A 22,398-nucleotide genomic window follows, 5' to 3' on the forward strand; every position below is an offset into this window, starting at 1 on the left:
CTAAGATGGCTGTCACACAGCATACTGTGGCTTCATCTAAAATCTTCCTTAATCTTTCTCCTTGCACGCAAGTAGATGATAGTGTCTGTCACTTAGATAGGAAACCAGGGTAAGAAGTTCAAGGACTCTGTGGAAACTGTGAATAACTGCAATAAAATGATCCGACCCAACATAAAACTCTTCAGAAAGTGTGGCATGTAGCAGCATTTGGAGATCAGGGTTAATCTGTCTCCCCTCCCATGTCCCTCTTATAGGCTATGAAATGTAGTATGCACCTATATTTGTCTTCTCCACCTATCAATCTGTCCATCCATCCATCTATCTGCAGACCTGCTTCTTAAACAGTACTCCACTGACAGATAAATAAGAGATGAGGGAAAGGGGTGGAGGAGAGGATGGGGATGATGGTAGAAGTGAAGAAGCACAGTAGAGGGGATGGGGGTGTAAATGGATCTTGAAGAGCTGGTATCACCTGTCTCTGAACCATTAATTAGTCATTTAGACTTGTAATGGAGTGAGCTGGAGCCAGACAGACACAACCGGCCAAACAAAGCCAAATCACTCTGTCAGATGAGTTAGCTGTAGCTGCAGATCACTCTGTGTGCCCAAATGGGAAAATTATGAGGAGTTTATAAGATAGAATGGAATCAGATCATTCACAAACAGACACATAGGGAGGAAGTAGAAATATTTTCTCTCTGCTGGATTCAGGGATAAACACATGAAGGATTTTATGGGAGATATTTATGTTTTAATGACATAATTTAGCTGTTTTTTCAAGTGTTTGATAAAATGAAACACAATCAAAATCTAATATGCTATAAAAATCTAAATAAATTAAGAATGAGAAGGATATGAAATTAATCAGCATAGGATCTGTGAAACAGGTGGAAAGCACTCTAAACAATAATAATATAATAAAATTGAGTATAACATAACAAAAACATATAAATGATGTAATGTACATTTCTAATCTGTTAGATCATTATCTATACATCCATTGGCTATACCTTCTTATTCTAATTCAGGGTTGTGGTTAATTTTAGTTGCTATAAAATGAGATTGTGCCCAGTCCATCACAGAGCTTAAAATAACATAAAATGACTGATTTAATATTCTAACGAAATTATGACTTTTATTTAACTGTACTACAAAACCACAATATACACTGCATGACATGCGATTTTAGTGTCATAGGTAAGAGCAATTTCATCACAAGTTCCCAGTATAGTTTCATGTAAACTCTTTCATCTCATGTCCTTTCGTGTCCTCAGCTCTTTAACATTTGGTGTCCAAATGCAACACGATCTGGAAATTAATAGCACCAGAGATCAGACCAATTAGCTACCAATTAACAAACGGTTGATTTAGATAGTTGACCTCTCAAAAGATATTAAGGTTGAATTACATAGTACATCAGAGTCACCTAGAAATCCCTCATGGATAATAAGATTTTAAACCAGTCAAAAATGTTTTTAGATTTCATCTACTTTAGCCAAACCTTTCATTCACACATGCTGCTTCTTTAGTCACAAACATCCTATTATCTGTCAGCCTCAGTAAGTTTGAGGAATCAAGTGTCTTTAACCACCAAAAGACACTTTAAACAGTTTCACACAATAATGTCTCCTCCCACAGATCTTAGTATTAGTTACCTCTTTCTTGTCAGTGATGAACATTGCATTTCTAACGATCACGTAACAAGCAGATGATACTTGGCCTGCAATGTCTTTGTTTAGATTGAATTACAAAACGCTTGATATCTGATGTTCAGGTGACCGCCGTGTGTCCTTCTGGCTGTCACTGAGCGACGATACCGAAGCCCCCATGGCAGTTAAGACACTCCTGTTGAGGGATGAAATGTATCAGTGACACCTTGGAAAGTGAATCAGCTGCCTGAGCCGGGGCAAGTCAGTGGACTGCTGCCAGTCTAGTTTCAAGGGGTCATTCAGTCAAAGTGCTTGCTGATCTAGTTTCAGAACAGGACTATGTGTTTTTTCTCTTTCTTTCTAGTAGTTTGGGAAACACTCTGTTCAGTTCACTGTTGACACTTCTAATACTCAACTTTCAACAAAATGGCCTCTGTAAAGAGGTTGTTCACTCTGAGGTGACACAATACTGTGACAAGAGTTGAACAGGTATTTGATGCCTTGGGTTAGGGATAACACGGGGTCAGGGTCAGTTTGGTTAAAGTAAAGGATTTTGGTTTCCTGAGTTATCGGAGGTCATCAAATAATCAAGTGACAGCGTGTTAAATCTTTGTCTTAACATGTCAGCACTGTCTTATCCAAATATAGCAAATAACGGTGAACAAAAAAATCTAGGGTGAAGGATTAGTCAGCCCAGAGTCACTCCCTCTATGTCCTAATAAATCCAATTTTGTCCTGAAGGGCCAAAATAGGAGACTATATTTATGCTCAGCTGGGTTGGCCAATCAGACTCACAATGTCCTCCATCCATCAGCAGCCAGACTGGTCATCACTTCCACCCACAGTCAGGGTGAACTTTCCAGGGCAAGCCGCTGCTGCTCTGTTCTGCTCCCCAGGAAGCAGGACACTGCAAGATGGAAAAGAGTCCACAAATTAATGTTTGTGTGGCTGCTGAGATGTGCGATCTCCAGCACTGTGTATTACAAGGAGGTAGTTAGCAAAAGTTAACCATGTGACAATCATGGATATTAACAAGTGCATTTACTAAGTTCCTACAAAGGAATATTGTACTCATCTGTGTATTTATTTGGAAGCTGTTTAAAAGATGTAAAGAAAAAACTAAAGAAAGTAAGAGAAAGACAAAAGTCCTAAACTACCCAATAAATTTTATAATGCTAAACCAGTTGGCACTGACTTCCTTTTATTTCAAGCAACCAGAACAGCTTTGTTTTAGTATCTTGTTGCCCCTTGTAGGTTGATTAACAACCTACATGACAGCTTAAGGGATAAAAAATCTGTAAAATTGCTTGCAGCCGCAAAAAACAAGCTTGCAAATAACCTACATGGCATGCATAATTGAAAGGCAAACTATAATTTAATTTAATGATCAATCAATGCTATTTTCTAGCTGTAAAATGTTATTTGTTTTCGATCCTGGTTGATTAACAAAGGAGAAATAAGTGTTGTATTTCTCAAAGAAATCTCTACATGTGCAGGCAAGTAAAAGACATTTGAAAACCATTTGCTTATTTTAATTTTTTAAAATTAAGTGTAACAAAATGGTGGCTAACTAATGTTCAGAAGACTTTTTTTCATCTAGTCAATTATAGTCTCCAGATGTTCTTCACTTGAACATCAGGAGCTCCATTCATGGAGTGTGTTGTTTTCCTTGATTTGTTGATCAGCTTTTGCCGAAGCAGAACAACATTGTTCATTGAAGAAGCGGCAACACGTTTTATGTAGGATTTAGGTCAGATATGGAAGATGATGAGGTCATTTTTTTGGTTTCATGTTTTTGTCAAACAATGGAAACTTGTCCTACATAAAGGTCATGACCTACTTGAATGCTACAGACTTCTTCCTCTCTCCCTGCTTGAACAAAATGTCCTTTAGAGATTGAAGGGGGATTTTTGAATTGATTTAAAAGTTTATATACAGCTATAAAGGTCTAAGGAGTTTGTGTTTGTTAATAGTAGCCCATAGCAGCACCCCTCCTAACATTAGCCTTTGCCTTGTGTTCATTAATAATCCATTGCAAGCCCATCCATCAACAGTCACTCACATTTCACCTGCCAATAAAACCCTTGAAAACTTTTCCTCTTGGTATTTTTGACCCAATTTTGATACTTGAGTTTGTAAATTTTATTCAGTGGTGCTCCTATTTCAGCAAGATAATCCATCTTCCAAATGTGAGCCCCTGGGTCATTTGCTCAAGCAGACAACACAAATCATTTGAAGAATATGTGACATCTAGTGGTAGGGCAACTGCATGTGAAGTAAAAACATAAGGTTTATAAGAGCAATGGTTGTGTTTTAGCTCTAACCATGATCACTTTCTAACCCTAATCAAGTGAACCATGAACCATATAACCAATGTATTACATAAAATGGTGTCCATAACGGCATCAGCTGTGCTGCAAAAGTTGTCATATGTGGGTCTTAAACACATTATGAGCTAATGAATTATTAAAAGAGCTGCACATACTGTGCCCTTTAATCCACCCTTGCTAGCTCTTTGCTTTGAATTTGTTGCATGTGTCACAATGAATGATTGTTACCTCATAGTGTATTTGTATTGATGACTGCAAAGACAGGTTGATTGGTAAGCATGTTTAAATTTCTTAAGACAAACACTGAACAATTACACACAGATTAGGTTAATTCGTTTATTGGTTTATGGTCTGTGTATGTGTGTGCGTGTGTGGGTAGCAGAACCTTCCATGCAATGTTCACCTGCGAAGACAAGGTAGATTTGATTGGTTTGGTTAAAAAATTAGTAAATTGTGCTTTGACAGTTTTAAGTCAAGTGTTAGGTAAAGATACTGGAAATTTATTTAATATTTTTACTTGCATCTGGCTGTTTTCTGTCTCCCAGGAGTGGTGCATGGACAAAAGATGTCCCCCAGGTGTTCATGCGCCTTTTATTGGTTCCGGGGGGAAGGGAACTCAAGTTTGGAAATAGGTTAAGGGGGAGTTTGTGCGGAATAATTTTCTATAGTTTGGTTAATCCTTGGTTGGATTATTTTGTATGATTTTTGAGTAGTTAGAGTTTGTGTAAATATATGTATAGTCTCTGGGAGACTTTTAATGAAATATTTTCCATTATTTCTTTGTCTATAGCTGTCTTTGGAAACCCACGTAGATGGTATGATCCAATCAATCTTGTCTACTATATAAGCAGTCAGTTGTAATCATTCTGGTTGGTTGATGTAGGGTGCCTTGGTGAAAATGTCGACACTAAAGTAACTTAAAGTCATGTCCGGGCATTCTGGGCAACAGTACTCCACAAACAGCCCAAGATATTGCCAATCTCACCAGATGATGCCATTATCTTCAACTAGACCTAGAAAGAGCATGTCTCATCTTCAACATGTTCTTCATCTGACCAAGATGGCTGGACTGACTGTCAACCCTAGCAAGTGTGTCTTGGCACAAAACCAGGTGGAGTATCTGGGCCATGTTGTGGGTCAGGGGTTGGTGAATCTTGTGTGGGCAAAGTCGAAGCTATTCATGCATATTTTTGCCACAAAAAGAAGGTGCGAGCCTTTGTGGGGCTAGTCGTGTGGTACAGCAAGGTCATTCCCCATTGTGCAAAGCGTTCATACTGCAAACAGATGCCTCGGCAGTCGGCTTAGGTGCAGTGCTGGCGCAAGAGCTTGGGGGGAAGAGGCATGCAGTGCTGTTCTTGAGCAGGAAACTACTCAATCGAGAGATGTGATACTCCACGGTGAAGGAGTGCTTTGCTATAAAGTGGGTGATTGATTCTCTGAGATACTATCTGATGGGACTTCACTTCTTCCTTGAGACAGATCATCATGCCCTGCAGTGGCTGAAAAAGATGAAACACATGTCTCCAACACATGTCTGATGGGGTGGTACCTGTCTCTTCAAGCATATGATTTTACTGTTCTATACTAATCAGGGAAGACTAATTGTGTAGTGGACTGTCTCTCATGTGTGCATGTAAATTGTTTGCATGGAAGACTTGAGAATAACGTTTGCTTGATAATGCTCATATAAGTGCAATTTCTTCAAATCAAAGGTATCAACAGATGGCCTGTGGGTTTACATAACTGGGAGGACTTAAAAGTTGTTCCCTTCTTGGTTTTGTTGCTGAGCACTTGACAACTTGTATGGATTAAAGTTTTAATAAGACACTGAAAGAAACAAAAATGTTCCTGGTAGAATTAAGGTAATTAAAAAAAAAGAGTCTTCTGAAGCTGCATTTTTAAAGACCCTATTATCAATTTTAAATAAAAACATCCTATTTCAAAATCATTGCATCTGTTTTTGAGGCATTACATTTCTTAATTTTTTGATGACCAGAATTTGTAATCAGTGATTTTATTTTTTATTGGTATTTAAGTAATGAAGGTGACTGAAACCATATATTCAAATTGATTAACTCGTTTGTGCCTTTTCCACAAAAATAATTGCTGTAGGGAAGAAACAAACAGTTTTTCCCAGCAAGAAAAACTGTCATGACCATAACTCATAAAGTTGGGTGTCCTTGAACATGTCACCAAATCCCTCTAATCTCAGCTGATCCTGCGTTCTCTCTCAGAAAGACGAGAGTGAAAATTAAATTTCTCTTGGTGGGGCTATACAAGATCCCATTACATTACAGAGAGGGGAAACTGATGAACAAGAAGCATGAGCAGTTACTGGGGTAAATGGCTTTATCATCCATCCATGTTGCCCCACAGAGCTGAAAATACTCATGCCATTACAGCTGAGAACAGAACGGGACGTCTGTACCAAAAAAGTTGGCAAATGGGCAAAAGGAAATTATGTGACATTTATTACCAAGGAGAAAATTAAAAAGGAGAAGTCATTATTTATATCTGAAAAGAAGCTATTCTTGGCTTTTACACTCATGACAAAATCCATCTGCAGTGTATATGAGAAAGTTTTTAAATCCCAAGTTAGACTCTAAAATGATTGTTTCTCAAGTCAATAAAAGGAAGGCAAAGAAAACTTTTTAAACATATGATTGGTGGTATGTCAAATAGATACAATTATGTTGTATTCATGAAAAAGAGAAGAAAAAGAATATTTCTCTTAATTTTCAGTGACGATATTTAAAGCCTCAGGTGGCAAAATTGTACACAGACATATAAGCAGATATTAACAGATATATCCTATATCCCGTGGGCCACTTCTTTCCTTCCTCAGTATTGTTTATTTACTTGTGGGGGTTTAAAGTAGGTCACCTACTGGGTTATTGCTTCCCAAAGTTGGATGAATGTCAGCAATTTCCAGGTTTATACAGGAGGGGGAAGGGGAGTAAAGGAAAGCCTTTCTCCTTGGACTGTATAAAAGTGCTTTACATGGTAAGTATTCTTCTTTTTGTTTGTCAGCTTCTCTTCCTGCATTAGGTGCAGCAGCTGAGTTACTTCAAACTACACAAAAATTCTTGTTACTTGATGCCAGCTTAATGCATTTAACATGAACACACTCATATGTAGAGTTGGAAAGCGTGGATAGATTTACCACAGTACCTCTTAGCAAGTATGGAAAGCCGTTTTATTCAAAAATAAATAAATAGAAAAATACAGAAATTATTGAATATATATATATTCAATAATTTCGGTATTTATCTATTTATTTAATTTAGAATAAAATGGCTTTCCATAAGCAAGACCTCAGACTGTTAGTTAAACCAGATCTCCACAAAATCCTGTGTATGTTGAACCAGCCGACCCACATGTGACTACTCATTGTGATCACTGATAAACAAAAAGCAACCTCACTTGAAAAAATATCCACTATTTGAAGAAGGACCAACATGAATGATGAACAGGCCTACGCTGCTGTCTTCAGGGTCGTACCACCTGCAGTCTGAAGTGCTAACTTTGTCAGTTTGAAGCGGCTTACTCTTACGTGTGTGACTGTACTCCAGCAAGGTGAACTGGCTGCTTTAGGAGAATGATTGCCAGTGAATCTGCCACCCGGGTTCCTCACCTTGACCAGCGGTGCACACACCATTCATACGTTTGCAAAATGTAGCATCTCTTTCCTCAACCTTTAAAATGGACATAATCAGCCTCATTCAACCCATAAGCCCTTTCTCCATTTATAATAATGAGCTGGATAATAACTGTAACTGTGTAACTGTGTAACTGTAACTTTCAAATGCAAGCAACAATGAATGCTTCCGTTTTTGCTTCAGCAGAAACAAAGAGCAATTTTAGTGGCCCCATCATAATCACACTGCTTAATCCTCATGCTCCATTCAGATCACGATTTACTGCCAGCCATTTTCATGATAGTTGGTAATAACTTTGTCTGTGTGAGAGAATAATGGGAATTTTATTTTTACATGAGCCAAGGCACATTACCATCGTCTGCTTCATGTATCAGGTTTCCTCAGCTGTGGAGAGTGACTTGAAAGACGAGCATTGAGGACAGTGACTAAAGGAACAAATCCACTTAAAGGCAGATGGAAACACAAGAGAGCTTCAGCGGGTTTCAGCTCTCAGAGTGAGGAGTGAGGGGCTCATCTAACTATCAGGGTGGGAGGAAAGCAACAAAAGGCTTATTTTCTCCAATAAGGGTATACATGAGACCCTCAAAAGGGTTCGTTGTGGAAGAACTCAAGTGTCAGGTTGATGGACAAGTGTTTAATGAGATAACTGTTGTTGGAACTAAAGAGAGAGAGAAATAACTATATAGCCATAAATCCAACAGCATTAAAGAGGCACCAATAATATATTTCAAAGAGTTAAAAGGTTAGCTATGATATCTGCCTTTGTTACAATAAATTTAAAGACCAGGCATCTTCTCCAGCGCTGGCCAGACAAACTGAGACATGCCTGCAAAATTGCTATAACAAACTCAAATAGTAGTGTAATGTTTGTTAGTGCTAAACAGTCTGAAAATTGAGATGTATTTGTAATATATTGTACACTTTGAAAAGCTTTTGTAATGTTTTGTCCTAAAACCTTAACTGTTCTGCGTTCTAAGAGGTCTGAAATGTTCTCACAAAGTATCAGAGTTTAGTGATCATGCTACAATTTTAGTACCACAAGGCTTTTGTCAAAGGTGATTAATAAAATAAAAGGAAGCAAACTTTCTTGGAATATTCATCTTAAATAGAATAACCTCTAGTTGATTTGTTGCTCTCATGTTGGATAATTACCTTCTTTTGGCCTTAAAAAAAAAGGCAAAACCCAGGCTCATGGCAGAATGTAAAAGCCACATTGGTCACAGTGCAAAACACAACAGCGCTGCAATAAGTTCCCCACTGAGATGCTGCTTTGTATCACTACCTGGTGAATGGTAAATGTCTCGATTCATGCTGATGCTTAATGACATGGTTAATGCTTACGACTGTCACAACTCAATGCTGATAAATTGTCTTCATATCTTAAAGGGAGGGTGGAGGGGTTGGCGAAATGCATGAATCGGCGCATTTCAAGCTAGAGATCCCTAGTTTGACAATGATCATCTGCAACATGCTCCACTGTCAACCCAACAATGGTTAGTGATGAAAAGGTATAAAATAAATACACACTTTTGCAGGTGGTTGTGGATCTTGACCTGTGATGTTTACTCATGCATAATAAATCAGGCATATGTTGTCAACTCAGAATTTTTAAACTATGACTTGTGATGCTATTTTACTATTCAAGAAATTAATATAAAAATAAATAAATAAATAAAACTCCTCTACAGAAAAGGACACATAGCATGTTTGAGACAGCTTATATTTGCTAGATACTCAGTATCAGATCCAGCAATACCCATGAATCTGAAAGAACTACCACAGGATACAAGCTGTTCGTGTTAACGTAAATCCTCAACAGAGGTCCACTAGGGATATTAAAGACATTACCTCATAGCTGTACAACTGCTTTAATGACTTAATATAACGTCTAATTATTAATCTTTTAGGGCAGTGATAGGGTTATGTGGCAAAACCGATGGAAGTCCTCAAAGAAGTGTACTAAGGATGTCATTTACTGACGTGAAGGGTGTTATTTTAAGAATTTTAAAACAACAGAAACACTTGTAAAATGCATTTCCTGCTATGAAACATACTGGTATGGTCTTTCACCACCTTCACACAGTTTGTGATAAAAGCAGGAGTTGATACTATGTTGAGGATTTTCATATGAGAAAACCTGCCAGGTAGGGACCCTGTCGCTGAAGTCCCTGTGTGGGTCTTTTCTTTCACTTTACCATTCAGACACATCTTCTGACTGAAGGTTAGAGTTCATTGTTATGGTTACAGCTGTTTGTATAATTCATGCAGTGTTGATAACCAGCTGCTTGCAGTACATTAGACAAAATCTTTGTTACAGATACCGAACCAGGTTTTCATCCTGATAAAAACACATCAGCTTTTTCTTTGTGTTTTAGCCATTTTTGCTTCCATAATGTAAAGTAAGAAATCTGATAAGCTACAGGAAATGGCCTCAAATGGCAGAGCACAGCCAAAGAAGGGATCTGTGATCTGATACTGGAGCACCAAAGAGATGTTAGCAGACTTTTCCACATTGGCTGTTTGTTTCCTTCTTGTGATCCTGTTTCTTCGGAATATTTGGTTCACCTATTTGCTTCTTTTGAATGTGAACTCAAATTTCTCAGTATAAATGCACTGGGGTAGACTTGTTCAGTGTTGTGGATGTCAAATTGTATTAGTCAATATTTTTCATTGCATGCTAACAATTCCTCTTGCTAAAGGTCGATTTTGTAACTTTTTCTTTGTTTTAACGAAGTAGGGATATATTTCTATACCTTAAGATTTATTCATTTTTTCTCAGTCTACAGGAAGACAGCAGGATGGAAAACACCACTTTTTCTTTAGCTGTATGACATAATAGTATAAAAAAAATCTGTAGCAATACAATAAATAGCAGTTTTATGGCCAAATGTAAGAATCTAAAATTTTTCTTTTCCAAAATATAGTAATTTGTTTTTGTCACTGCTGCCTGTATAAAAAGTACTGCCATCTAAGTTATGTTATTTTTCATTTCATGACTTCTTTTGAATGGTTTCTGATATTTATCAGACCAATTAAAATACTTTTATGGTACAAATACAACTTATTAAATGTTTAAAATGAATAATTTCATTACTTTTTAAACATAAATGCTCTTTTAAATCAGATCCTACCAACACATTTCCAGGAGTTGGGGGAATAAAAGACTGGCTATATATTTATAAATAAGTAAGCTGTGGGTAATACTCTTGCAAAACAGTGAGGAGTAGTTAAGCACTTTAAGCTTAATCTTTCTCAATTTAAAAGTGCAAAGAATTTGGAGATTTTAAGGTGGAGATATCTCTGGGACAACTCTTTAATCACCAGGATGTCAGGTGGCATTTCATTAGAGACACAAACTACCTTAAAAAAAAAGAAAAAATCTACATTTCAGCAGACCCTTCCAACCATTTTTGAAACAAGGTTGTATTACACATATCCCTCATCTCTATTTTCTGATAATGCAGAGCTAAGTCTTATTTGAATAATCCCCATGGTACTGTCTTATTCTGTCCTGTTAACTCAGACATTAATTAAGCTCCAGCAGTTCATGAATGGCTTCACCTTATTTGTCCCTTTGACAACTTTGTCACAACAATAATCAGCAAGTATCTGCCCCTCAGAGCTTTCAGAGTTCAATGTAGGCTGCCCCTCAGATGGTCTCACCAGCTGCCTCGCAGTGTTTTTTTCTTGACCTTGACTTGCTTGCATGTATCCACGTCTGTCAGACTGGCTGCGCTCCAGATACTGATTTGGATGCCTCAGGATCAAGATTTTGTATTTTTTCTCATCATGAGTCCCCCCCCACCTCCTTATTTCAAACTAACTTACCCTAAAGCATACACTGTTCCAACCTCTCAATTATTCATGCATAATGCTTTGATTGAAATAACTTATAAGAACTTTAAAGCTGAATGTCTTCAGGGACGTGTACTGTAGGTTCAAGAGTCAAAGCCACAGCTTACTTTTCAGTCATTCAAGCATGAAATTGAATTACTCAGTGGATAACTGCTGCCATCTAAAGGTCAAGGAACTACCTATGTGTATGCAGCAGCTGAGGATATTTGTAGACTTTATAAGTTCATTCACTCACTTAGAAATCTCTCTTTATGGGTGTCTAAACGAAAACAATTAAGAAAAACATATGTTTACCTCTGTTCAATTTACAGAGTTACACGTAACCTGGAAGCACCTGGTGGATAAGTTGTCTCACAGTGCAAGACTGGCACCGAAGCATGAAATTGAAATTATTGATGGATACATTCTGGCACACATGCACACACACACAAGTGCTTACAAACAGCAAAATAAAATCTGTTTTTAAATTTACCACAAGGACCAAAATCAGAAAATTCCACATATTTTAATCAGTTTCACTGAATACAATATTGGTATATATATATATATATATATATTTATATATATATATTTTTTTTTTATTATTTTACTTAAATGTGTATAGGTTTCCTGTAAGACTACCCTTGCAGACAATCCTCCATGGCTTTCAGCTCTTGTAATTCAGGACAGTGAGGACCACAGTGAAGGCAGAGGAGTCGCCTGACCTTGGGAATGACAGAGAGGGCCAGGCCTCTCGCACCACTGGGAGAAGAAGAGATAAAAACACAGAGCTGGTTTTTCTACAGTGGAAGTTGTGACATCAATTACAGTTACAGCTGAGGTGAAACAACTGTACATATTGTACATCAAATGCTAAAAAAAAACACCATAAGCAGTAAAATCTGCTCACCCATTAAAGTGTAGCTGAGTTAATTTGAAAAGCTGTTGCCCCAGTTCAATGCTATCTTCTCCATACTGGAAGCCAGTAGCCACAGCACTGCGCTCCAGATGGAATGCTGCTTTTTTCCAGTCACCTAGAGAAACAGTGGAAAAGAAACAGCAGTAAGAGAGCAGCAAATCACTATTGTTATAAATATGTGGAGCCGAGTCAAACTTGCTGTAAAAAAATCCATTAATTTACATGGTGTCCATTTATAACAGCTTACATGTTGTTCTTAACAGCACAGAAGTACACAAGTCTGCACACACCTCATTAATTTGATACAGGAAATATCTTTATATTATTCTGGTCTGTTAAAAATTTAGTTGTGAATGAACTAAACTAGACTGTTGTCACTAACATTTAACTGAAGTTTATTAAGCCATGTGCTGAGTGCAAATGATCAAGATAAATTAAAGCTTTTTATATTTATTACTTTTGTCCAGAAACTTTCAATGATGAGAAAATCTCCTTAAACTTTCCTTGGATACGGACAGATGTGCATCCACATGGTGATGGACAACATTTCATCAAATTTGATAGACATGTTTTTAGGCAGAGAAAATTAAACCTGTTTTCATTAAGGCAGACATGGATATCCTGCTTATAACTAAAGCGCATCATACCCTGCACCTTTAAAAGGTTGGTAAATGCACCTAATGGATGATTTCCCCACATGAAACAACAATAACCACCCAGCATTCTCACCCATGGTAGCATAAGCTCTGGCAGTTGCATCAGCCAGCTCCCCCTGTAGTGGGTGTGTGTCTGCAAGGATCACACCAGACTCACTCTCAGCCCTTTTCAGCAGTCGCAGGGCATCGCCTGGAGGAGGGCATGGAGGAAGAGTAACATGATGAGCATTCACAACTGTTTAATTTATCATCCTTTGGGATGTAGCTTATCACAAATACCTGGGGCTTCTCTCTCCATGAGCTCTACAGCCTTTTCCAGGGCAGCCCTGACATCTTTCAGCTTGTGACTCACTTCCCCCGCAGACATATGATGATTACAGGTTGACAGCACACATGTAAATCCACTTCCTTTGCTTTTACAGCTCTTCTGAAAAGAATAAGAAAAAAAATCTGAAAATGTCCCAAAATCACTTGCATGTATAAGGCAGTAACATAAAAAGGTACTTTGCATACTTTGAGAGCTCCTTTGCATTTAAAACACAGGAGTCCAGACTCATGTGGACCACCTCTGGCACCTGGCTGCTGCTGTCTACCCTGCTCCACCTCCTCTGGCAGACTGCAGGCTTCACACTGACACAGGAAATAGTATTGTTCGGCCAGGAGACGCTGGCGCTCTTGGTGCACCATCCTACTGCTGTGAGGACCTAATTAAAAAATGCCAACACTTGGTAAAAGCATTAGGAGTCATATGATGATCAGGACAATTCAAACCAGAATAATTCAAATCCTCACAATTATTTACAATCCCATATCTCACCATAACAGTGTGAGATCTCCTGTCCAGGAGCGATAGCTTTAGCTGCTCTGACCACCACAGTGACTCCACAGGCCTTGTGTCCATCTTCACATAAACTTTCACTGATGTCTGCAGCTTCATCTCTAGCACAAGGATCAGCAGCACTTCCAGTGCTGAACACCAGGCTGGTATTCGGACAGCAGGAGTGGTTGAGAAGACTGAGAGTTGGGAATATTGCTGTGGCAATACGCATTTCCTGAATGGATCGCACTGGAGAGTTTTCTGATCCTGGGAGATGCAAAAAAGACAAAACCCAAAACCTAAAGCTCATTGTGTGGTTTCAACATGTTTACTGAACCATATTTAGCTGAAGAGGTAATTATTAATGGTCTGTAAAAAAAAATCTCCAACACTGTTTACCTACACATAAATGAGCTCTTCAACAGCTACAGGTAGTGATGTTACGTCTGACACAAACCCCCAAAGCCTGCTTCGAGTAAAGGGGGTGTGTCCAAATGAAGCCTGATGTGAAGTCTGTATTATATTATTATATATTAGATAGATAGATAGATAGATAGATAGATAGATAGATAGATAGATAGATAGATAGATAGATAGATACTTTATTCATATATTTTAATATATTTATAGATTTACAATGCAGTTGCATTGTGTTTACATTTCCACCAATATGTAGTTTACAGGACTGCTGGACATCAAATGACCAGCAGATGTCAGTACTACCAAATGTGCTGTTAAATGGGGCCTTGAGTAATAGAAGTAGTAGTAGAAAGACTCAACACATTCACGGGGCTTCATTAAAACATCACTAGCTACAGGATGTTAATAATGCCCAGCATACACTGTGTGATTTAAAACTTGCTTTGAATTATTACTTTTTAATATTTTGAGGTTACATTAGTTTAGTACAAATGCTAAGGAACGCTCATTTATGACTTTCCTTTTGTGCCTCAAACTCTGCAATTAGCAAAAATAAAATGCAAGTGACCATCAAGTTTCTTTTCTTCAGAATCAAATCTTGTCTTTCTTTTGAAGCCAAGAAGAGACTTACTTCTACTGCTTTTATTATTAAAGGTTGCGTGCTCAGGTTGCATTGTCTGACTTATCTTTCTGTAGATGGAAACATTGGTATATTTGTATTACACAGCTATACTTTGGTTATTTTTGGTCTGCTTCCATCCCGTCTACTCCTAATGTACATCATTTTAAAATGTACCAGTAGTTACCATCTTCCTCTCAAGATTTGTTCTCTTTGGCTAAAGCTAAACTGAATTTGTATTAAAAAAAAACAAACAAAAAAAAAAACACTTAAATTTGTAGAACCACCCAAATCTGATGGAGATGGTTTATTCAACACATTCAAATGGAGATAGAAATATATGCAAGTTATGGCTAGTTTGACCCACAATGACATCTTTTCTTTTTTATACTGATGTCCTTTAGTTTGGATGCATGTGACTGCTGTTTTCTGGAATCATCATTAGTCATATCTTCTTCCATTCAACTTGCTGATTATGTTGATAATATAAAATTGAGATAGTTATAACACATTTACCTGTATCTTGCAGTGTGATGATTGCCTGAGCGTTACACCTCAGTTGCAGCATGTGCCTCAGGACTGCACTTCCCAGCAGCCACTGCTCTGAGCTCCCCTCTGTTTCATCTCCCTCATCTGGCCCGCCTGGTGATTGGTAGCTTTCTGATGAGGACTCATTCCAGGATAAAGGAGTAAGTCCTGCCTTGCTAAGCTTCAAGTATAGTGTTGCTACGGTAACTGCAGACAGGAAACGCAGACTAGTGCTCTGATAGTTTATGTGGTGCAGCAAGTGAAACACATTTATATAAGAGTCACTGTTATTTGAGGTGTGAGGACTGGATTGATCTGAGTGACACGGAGAATCACTGGATGCACTGTTTAAACTGCTTGGCTCATACCGCTTGTGCTGGTCTCTGATTAGCTGTCTTGCCATTTGGATCTTTTTCAATCCTGTCTTTAACATTACCCTCAGAGCAAGCTGTGACATCACACCCATCACCATCAGATCTGCTCCCAATGGACACTCCCAGCGGTGATGCTCTTCCCAGGCTTGTTGGCGACATCCTGACGAACAGTATCGGCTGTAACTGCACCCTTCACAGGGCACAGAACAGACAGTTTCAGTCAAACACAAGTGACACCGTCTGTGCTCTGATCCAAAGGTCATGTTTTTCTGTGCATCCTGCCCTCCTCCTCGCTTGCCCTTCACCTCCTCCATTCCCGGTATGAGGACACAGCTGTACGGCCTGTCATTAAGGATCACCTCCCCTGCTGTTATTCTCTCCAGAGCCATCAGGTGTCTACCTTTTTCTTCACTGTAGCCAACAAAAACTTTAGGACAAATCCCAAATGAGAGAGCCCCAACAGACGGTGTCCTAACTTTGCCTCTCCCTTCAGTAGTTTTTGAGGCAAGATTGCCATCATCTTCACTTTTTTCAGGTACAAAGAGGTGGCTCAGGCACAGTGAGCGACGGTCCTGTAGTTTGTGTGAAAGATGAGACGGATAGCCACTCTTCAAGGCTCTATCGATATCATTAAGGCACTCCTAAGGGAAACACAACAAAAAGAAAAAAAGAGAAAAAAAAACATTGGGTGAGCATCTGCAACAAATTAGTGATGACAAACTTTAAATAGGTTATATCAACGTAAACCCTAACCAGGATATACTGAGCTGTAGAGGCCGAATACAGGACAGTTACAAAATATACCGAAAGCCATAATAACTTGTAGCTGGTTTAAAAGAAAAAAAAAAAGAAGAAAAGACATAATGAACCATTCTTGAGTGAAAGCATAGATTCAAGTTATGCTCATATTTTTTCTATCATGCTACCAGTTTTCAAGATTTTGCATGTAAAATAAGCTTTTCAGTCATTTTTATCAAAAAATTGAAAATAATCCAAAAAATAAATATTTCCCCAACACGAGTTTATGTTTTCTTGGCACTTGCACTTAACTTAGTTAAGTTACTGAAAACTGATGAGTTAACATTCTTACTTAAGCTTGACTTTAAAAAGCCACTAAATAACTGATCATCCTTCAAAGCTTGGCTTTGATCTGTAAAGTCACCATCCCCTGTAAACCCTGCAAAAATAGCCAGACAGTAAGAATAAAGATTACATAATCCTTTTACTGTTTGTGCCAGTACTTTAACCTACCAGGGTGGGGAGGGGGTGGGGGCATTATTTGAGTTTGATCATTTAGTCTTCATGTATTTAAACTTAGAGAAAGTGAATGATGTGTCCTCACAGTGTTCCATGTGGGCAGTGCAGAAGTAAAGGCTGCTGGGATTGCTGCTGTGAGTTGAGCCACCTGATCCCTGCTGAACCAAAATTAGAACTGTGTCTTCATTATCAGCATCATTATTGAGAGCACGATTCTCAGCTAGACAAAAAAGTAAATTAATCCCTGCAAGTTTGGGGTGAATCGTTGGCTTCAGTGAGAGAGTTCAAGTACACAGAATCGTTGATGAGATCAGGGCATGATAGATTTGGTGTACAAGGAAACTGGAATTCCAATAAGTGTAAACTGGACATTGCAAACTTTTACCCGTAATAGTAAGCTGCATTTAAAAAAAAAAAAAAAAAAAAGAATTAAGTTGTGGAAACAACCCACTGAAATTAATTTCTTCTATAGGGTGGCCTCAGCTTTAAAGATAGCTTAAACATCTGGAGGGAGCTCAGAATTGGGCTGCTCAAACAAAATGGATTGATGTAGTTTGGACATTTGATAAAGTTTCCTCTTGTGTACCTTTGGAGCTTTGCTGGCACACCCAGCTGGATGGAAAACCTAGGTAACATGCTGGAGAAATCATATAACTCATCTCATCAAGGGTCATCTCCAGAAAAAACTGAGGAACATTGCAAAAGATATCCAGAGAATCCTGCCCATTTCCACCATAACCAAGTGATTCCAAAAATAGTTAGATAGCTGCAGTCATCTCTGTAAGGCTACATTTGCACCAAAGGTATGTGGTGCCTAAAGACCTCAATAATTTCTTTCAGACTGGGCAAATTAATTTCCTCATTCTAGGATCTTAGGAGCAAATCTGATCTTTAGTATACATAAATTAGCAAAACAACCATCAGATAAAGAAGTACGCTTTAGTTTAATTCACATTGAGCTGTACTAAGATGTAAGTTTTTCCATTTGTTCTTTAAAATGTAATTGCTGGGCAAAAAGGGACTGAGTTTACACAGCGAATTAGAGCTATTTAGTAATGCAAAATGCCGCCAAAGTACTTTCAAAAGTGCTATGGGGACTCCTTTTAGCGTTTAAAGTACTTCCCAGTACTTTAATATACTTGTTGCCGTGGTCAAAATGACTAGAAAAAGGATCCAAACAAGCGCTTTTAACCATGGAGAGTCCTGCATTTACAACCAATGTATGTTTCTGTGTTGGATCCTGGAAAAACTAAATGGTAGTGTGCACTATTTCATCAGGTAAAGTTGCTACAACTACAACCTCATTTTAAGTCTGTAAAAAAACTGGTAAAGAAATAAAATAAAATAACAGCTCTTAATAATTCTGCAAGTACAACACTTCCTCATTAGTTAACTGTTGAAGGTGTATTACCTGGTAGTGCTGCAGATGGTAGAGAGCAGCAGAGCGGTTGGCATAGCACAGAGACAGCTGCTCTGAACTTTGGGGAGCAAAGCATATACCCTGTCATGACAGGAGATAGAAAAGCTGGATGTTGGTGCATGTTAATTAGAGTTGAGAGGCGTTCTGTGTCAAAAACATGCATTTTTCCACCTCCAATCTCAAAATATTCACAATTAACATACACAGTACATTAAATTGTCCACCATATTTTCATTGACATGCATTATCAGCTGCACAGAACTTCATCTGATTAATACTTTGGTGACAATAGTCTTCACCCTTATCATTAAACCACATTTAATAACACATTACCTTTCCAAAATTACTTTTACATTACCTGTGAATAGTGCAGAGTAGCTGCCATGTAGTCTCTAGCCTTGAAGCTGGAGTTACCCCTCTCCCTGCATTTGGCTGCTTCATCTGTGTCCTTCTTCACTGAGTATCCTACAGAGACTGACTGCACGAAATCCAGATCATGTTGGCTGGAAAACACAAAGAAACCAATGAAACCTTTTATCTGTGATGTCTTGTTCAAACCCTTCCCTACTGGCAGGAACTTGTGGTTTAATTAATTACTGGAAACCAATCATGGAATTTGTCCAATCTCAAAAAGTGTTTACAGTTTTATGGAACCAGTCAGCGATGTATTATTCCCCTAAAGCGCTTCCCATCAGTTTAGAAATTGTGGCGTAAAGTTACAGTTTAAATCAGCTGCTACTGTTACAGTAAAACTCACGTTGTCAGACTTAAAGCGCACTTAAAAATATCATCTATTTCAAGCAGGGATGTAAAATTTTCCCTCAGGTCAGGATCCAGTCCAGTCCATTTCTGTGCAACGTAATCTTGCCACTGTACACACGGCAGATCCATCACAAACTACGATCAAACGACGTTGCTGTCTCTGCAAAAGTGTGTTTTCACGACAGCATGCAGCAGTCACAGCACCATTGTCAAATATCCGGAAATCAAAATACTGCTTCCGGTAATAATTCAAAAATAAAGTACACACTCTGCTCTCGTCTTAGGTGATCCCACATCCTATCAAACATCATATCAGACAATTTATGTATTTAATTTTCATTATATATTATATTTACCAGACACAGTGACCTATGTTTTATCACAAGGTGTATGTGTATATCAGTGGTTACGGAATTTGTCAAATAACTGCATTGGATTTAAGTGCTTAATACCTGTATCTCTTTTCATTCAGCAGCATTACCCAAAATTTCCTTTGTTTTGAAAGCAGCTATTTACCGTATCCGGTAAATCTCGTTTCGCTTTTTCTCGCGAGAAATTCCATTTTTAGTCCTGATTGCATGAGAAAGGCTAAAGTCCACAACCTTAAAGAGCAACTTTGCGAGGCAGGCATGGGTGTTACTTTGACGCAGGGAGCAGTTGAAGTAAGCGTGGATGTTAATATGACCAACCCTCTGTTTTCTCCGAAAGACTGAAACTCTTTAGAAAGATATTTAGCAACGAAGAGCTTTCTTTTGGAAATAGCTAGCAGTGGGAGCTAATGAGACTTGACACAAACGCAGCTGCACAACACTACAATCTGTAAAATCGAGTTATTTAAAGTTTTCACACCAAACTTCGAAAGAAAATGTTTGACATTAAATATATGTGAATATAGAGTCAATGTAGATTTAGTTCATTACAGTCGCACAACTTCACATAACTGTCAACAAAAAAATCTTAGCATTTAGTCGCTTTGCATTTGACATAACCCCAGTAACAGTTGCAGCATGATTCAGTCGAGCGTTGTTTATCCACCCCTGAAATGGATGAGGTACACTCAGTAGATACTTAAGGTCATGTTTGTTGTCGTGCAGGCCCTTTTGAAAGGCTCAGAAGTGAACAACCCCGTCTTACAACTGTTGGTAAGTGAATCGGAGAGAGCCCATCCCACCAATTAAGACTACAGAATGTAATATTGCCTTTTAATAAGATGGCTAATTCTAACGGAAAAACAGATGGAAATTTGTAGTTTTGGGAACTCCAGCAATTTACATTACTGATACATTTGTTATTTATGAAATTATTATTATTCTTATTCTTCTTATTATTATTATTATTATTGCTATTATTGATGCACACTGCGTTATTCCAAATCAAGCTTTGATATCAACCCATTCAAAATAATTAAGGCTAAAACAATACAGGCCTAAGGATTTTAAGCTTAAATACATTTGTTTTCTGCCCTGTTGCACAAAGTGGCATAATGAATTATTTAATTAATTTTGGGAACTGGCATTTTGTGCAGTATCAAGCATGAACATCTTGGAATTTTAAACATTTTGATGTTTTGCATTTCAACCCTTCCCCCCTCGTGTTTATCAGAACATCCGTCAGATCAGTAGTGCCTCGGGTCCATCCAGGTTCCGGCTTATGATGAGTGATGGTCGACACTCTCTGTCATGTAAGTATTTTTTTTTCTTGGCAAAGAAACTACCAGTTGTTCAATGTAGTTTGTGAAAGTAGTGATGATGTTCAGATTGCTGTTCTTGTGTTAAATCCAAAATGTGATGTCTTAAATCCTTGTAATATATCATTAACGTGTAAAGGCAGTCCAGCATATGAAAGTGCAAGTCAGGAGAGTTATGTGAATAATTGTGTGTGCCTTTGTTTGTGCGTGCAGCCTTCCTTCTGGCCACCCAGTTAAATAATCTACCAGAAGAAAACCTTCTGGTACAACACTGTGTGTGTATGTTAAAGAAGACCACCACTAATACATTGTCAGATGGCAGGTATGTGTTTCCTCTTTCCTTTTTCATGTTTGTTTTCTCTCTGTAAGTCTCACTTCCATTCATGCTTCATATTCAGAAACTACTAAAAAGATTGACGTAGAATTATTTTTTTCCATACAACTGAGGCTCATTTTTGTGTTGTAGGAGAAAAACTTTTAGATCAACTTTTAGATCTTTTCTTTATTATAGAAATGTTATTCACATCAATTTCTTTGCAATACTTGTACCAGGGGCAGAGCTATGTGTGGGCCTGCCTGTGCACATTCAGGCCCACCCAGACTGACAGACTGAGATTCATGTTTTTTTTTTTATTATTATTATTTATATTTATGTGTATATTTTATTTTGTTGAACATTTAGAATTTAATATAGCATACACAAGCAATAAAAACAAACTTCACCTTACACATGATTCACTGTCTCGCAACACTTAAGTTCAACGGTGATCAGAAAGTGGGTTATTATGGTGCTGGAGCAGGTGGATACAGCTGTTGAACAATGGCTAAACAGTTGTCTTAAAGCCACTTTCCAAAAACATCACGTCTACAGCCTGAAGAAAATTCAGATCAGACTGTACTCAAAGAGATTGGTCATCACGAGGTGTTTATTGGCTCAGGGAAAGAGGGCAAACCTCACAGCAACATTGGGGAAAACATTGACCATCAAAAGTAACAATAATTTAAAATCTCTGTGGAACTGTGTTCTGAACAGGCAGATATCAGAGTTACACCCTCGATTTAAAGAGGACTCATATGAAGCCATGAGCGCATCGTCCTCTTTTGTACCTGGATCTGCCGCTTTTGGCTACAAAGACAAAGGTTCCATGTAACTTGTATGGGATTGAAATAGCATATGCCAAACATACTGTGTTCAATAAGCACATTGAAAGGGAAACGGATCTGGACAACTTTCCAACACTGATGGAAAATACGGACAGCTGCCCTTCTGAACATTTTCCCCAATATGAACAGTCTGCTGAGGGCCATCATAACACTCCCTTTAACCTCCTGCAGAGTCGAGAGACTTTGCAAAAAACAGGATGCAGACGTGCCTGAGATCATCCATACTGACTGGACGCATCAAAAACTTGACACCTTTGTCATTTGAAAAAGAAATGATTGACAGTTTGGATTGTGATACCATAT

The 22,398-nt window shown here is 38.2% G+C and overlaps 2 protein-coding genes across 8 annotated transcripts in view; one reads left to right on the top strand and one right to left on the bottom strand.

Moving 5' to 3' along the window:
• Positions 1-1,096: 1,096 nt before the first annotated feature.
• On the bottom strand, positions 1,097-19,449 carry smyd4 (SET and MYND domain containing 4). Of its 4 annotated transcripts, XR_006013004.1 has the most exons (13): positions 19,240-19,449; positions 18,841-18,985; positions 18,474-18,563; positions 15,420-16,446; positions 13,865-14,131; positions 13,561-13,751; positions 13,327-13,474; positions 13,121-13,237; positions 12,383-12,506; positions 12,115-12,234; positions 2,445-2,556; positions 1,656-1,845; positions 1,104-1,308 (listed from the first exon to the last, which is right to left on the bottom strand). XR_006013004.1 is itself a non-coding variant. In XM_042009023.1 (11 exons), the coding sequence occupies exons 1-11, from the start codon at positions 19,371-19,373 to the stop codon at positions 2,460-2,462; spliced, it is 2,460 nt and encodes an 819-aa protein (XP_041864957.1). In that variant the 5' UTR covers positions 19,374-19,449; the 3' UTR covers positions 1,578-2,459. The 4 variants fall into 4 exon arrangements, 2 of the variants coding, with proteins under 2 accessions (XP_041864957.1, XP_041864958.1); XR_006013003.1 differs by having other exon boundaries at positions 1,097-1,308; positions 1,656-2,556; XM_042009023.1 differs by lacking the exon at positions 1,104-1,308 and having other exon boundaries at positions 1,578-2,556.
• A 350-nt stretch (positions 19,450-19,799) lies between these two features.
• Positions 19,800-22,398, top strand: part of LOC121654473 (replication protein A 70 kDa DNA-binding subunit-like) — a 52,297-nt gene continuing 49,698 nt past the window's right edge. For all 4 annotated transcript variants that reach the window (XM_042008633.1, XM_042008635.1, XM_042008636.1 and 1 more), the window contains exons 1-4: positions 19,800-19,906; positions 20,339-20,386; positions 20,847-20,925; positions 21,145-21,253. In XM_042008633.1, the coding sequence (XP_041864567.1) occupies positions 19,823-19,906; positions 20,339-20,386; positions 20,847-20,925; positions 21,145-21,253 (320 nt within the window). In that variant the 5' untranslated portion in view covers positions 19,800-19,822. The remainder of the gene's footprint in view (positions 19,907-20,338; positions 20,387-20,846; positions 20,926-21,144; positions 21,254-22,398) is intronic.

This window comes from Melanotaenia boesemani, chromosome 15 (genome assembly GCF_017639745.1).
Source record: "Melanotaenia boesemani isolate fMelBoe1 chromosome 15, fMelBoe1.pri, whole genome shotgun sequence".
Classification (NCBI taxonomy): Eukaryota; Metazoa; Chordata; class Actinopteri; order Atheriniformes; family Melanotaeniidae; genus Melanotaenia; species Melanotaenia boesemani.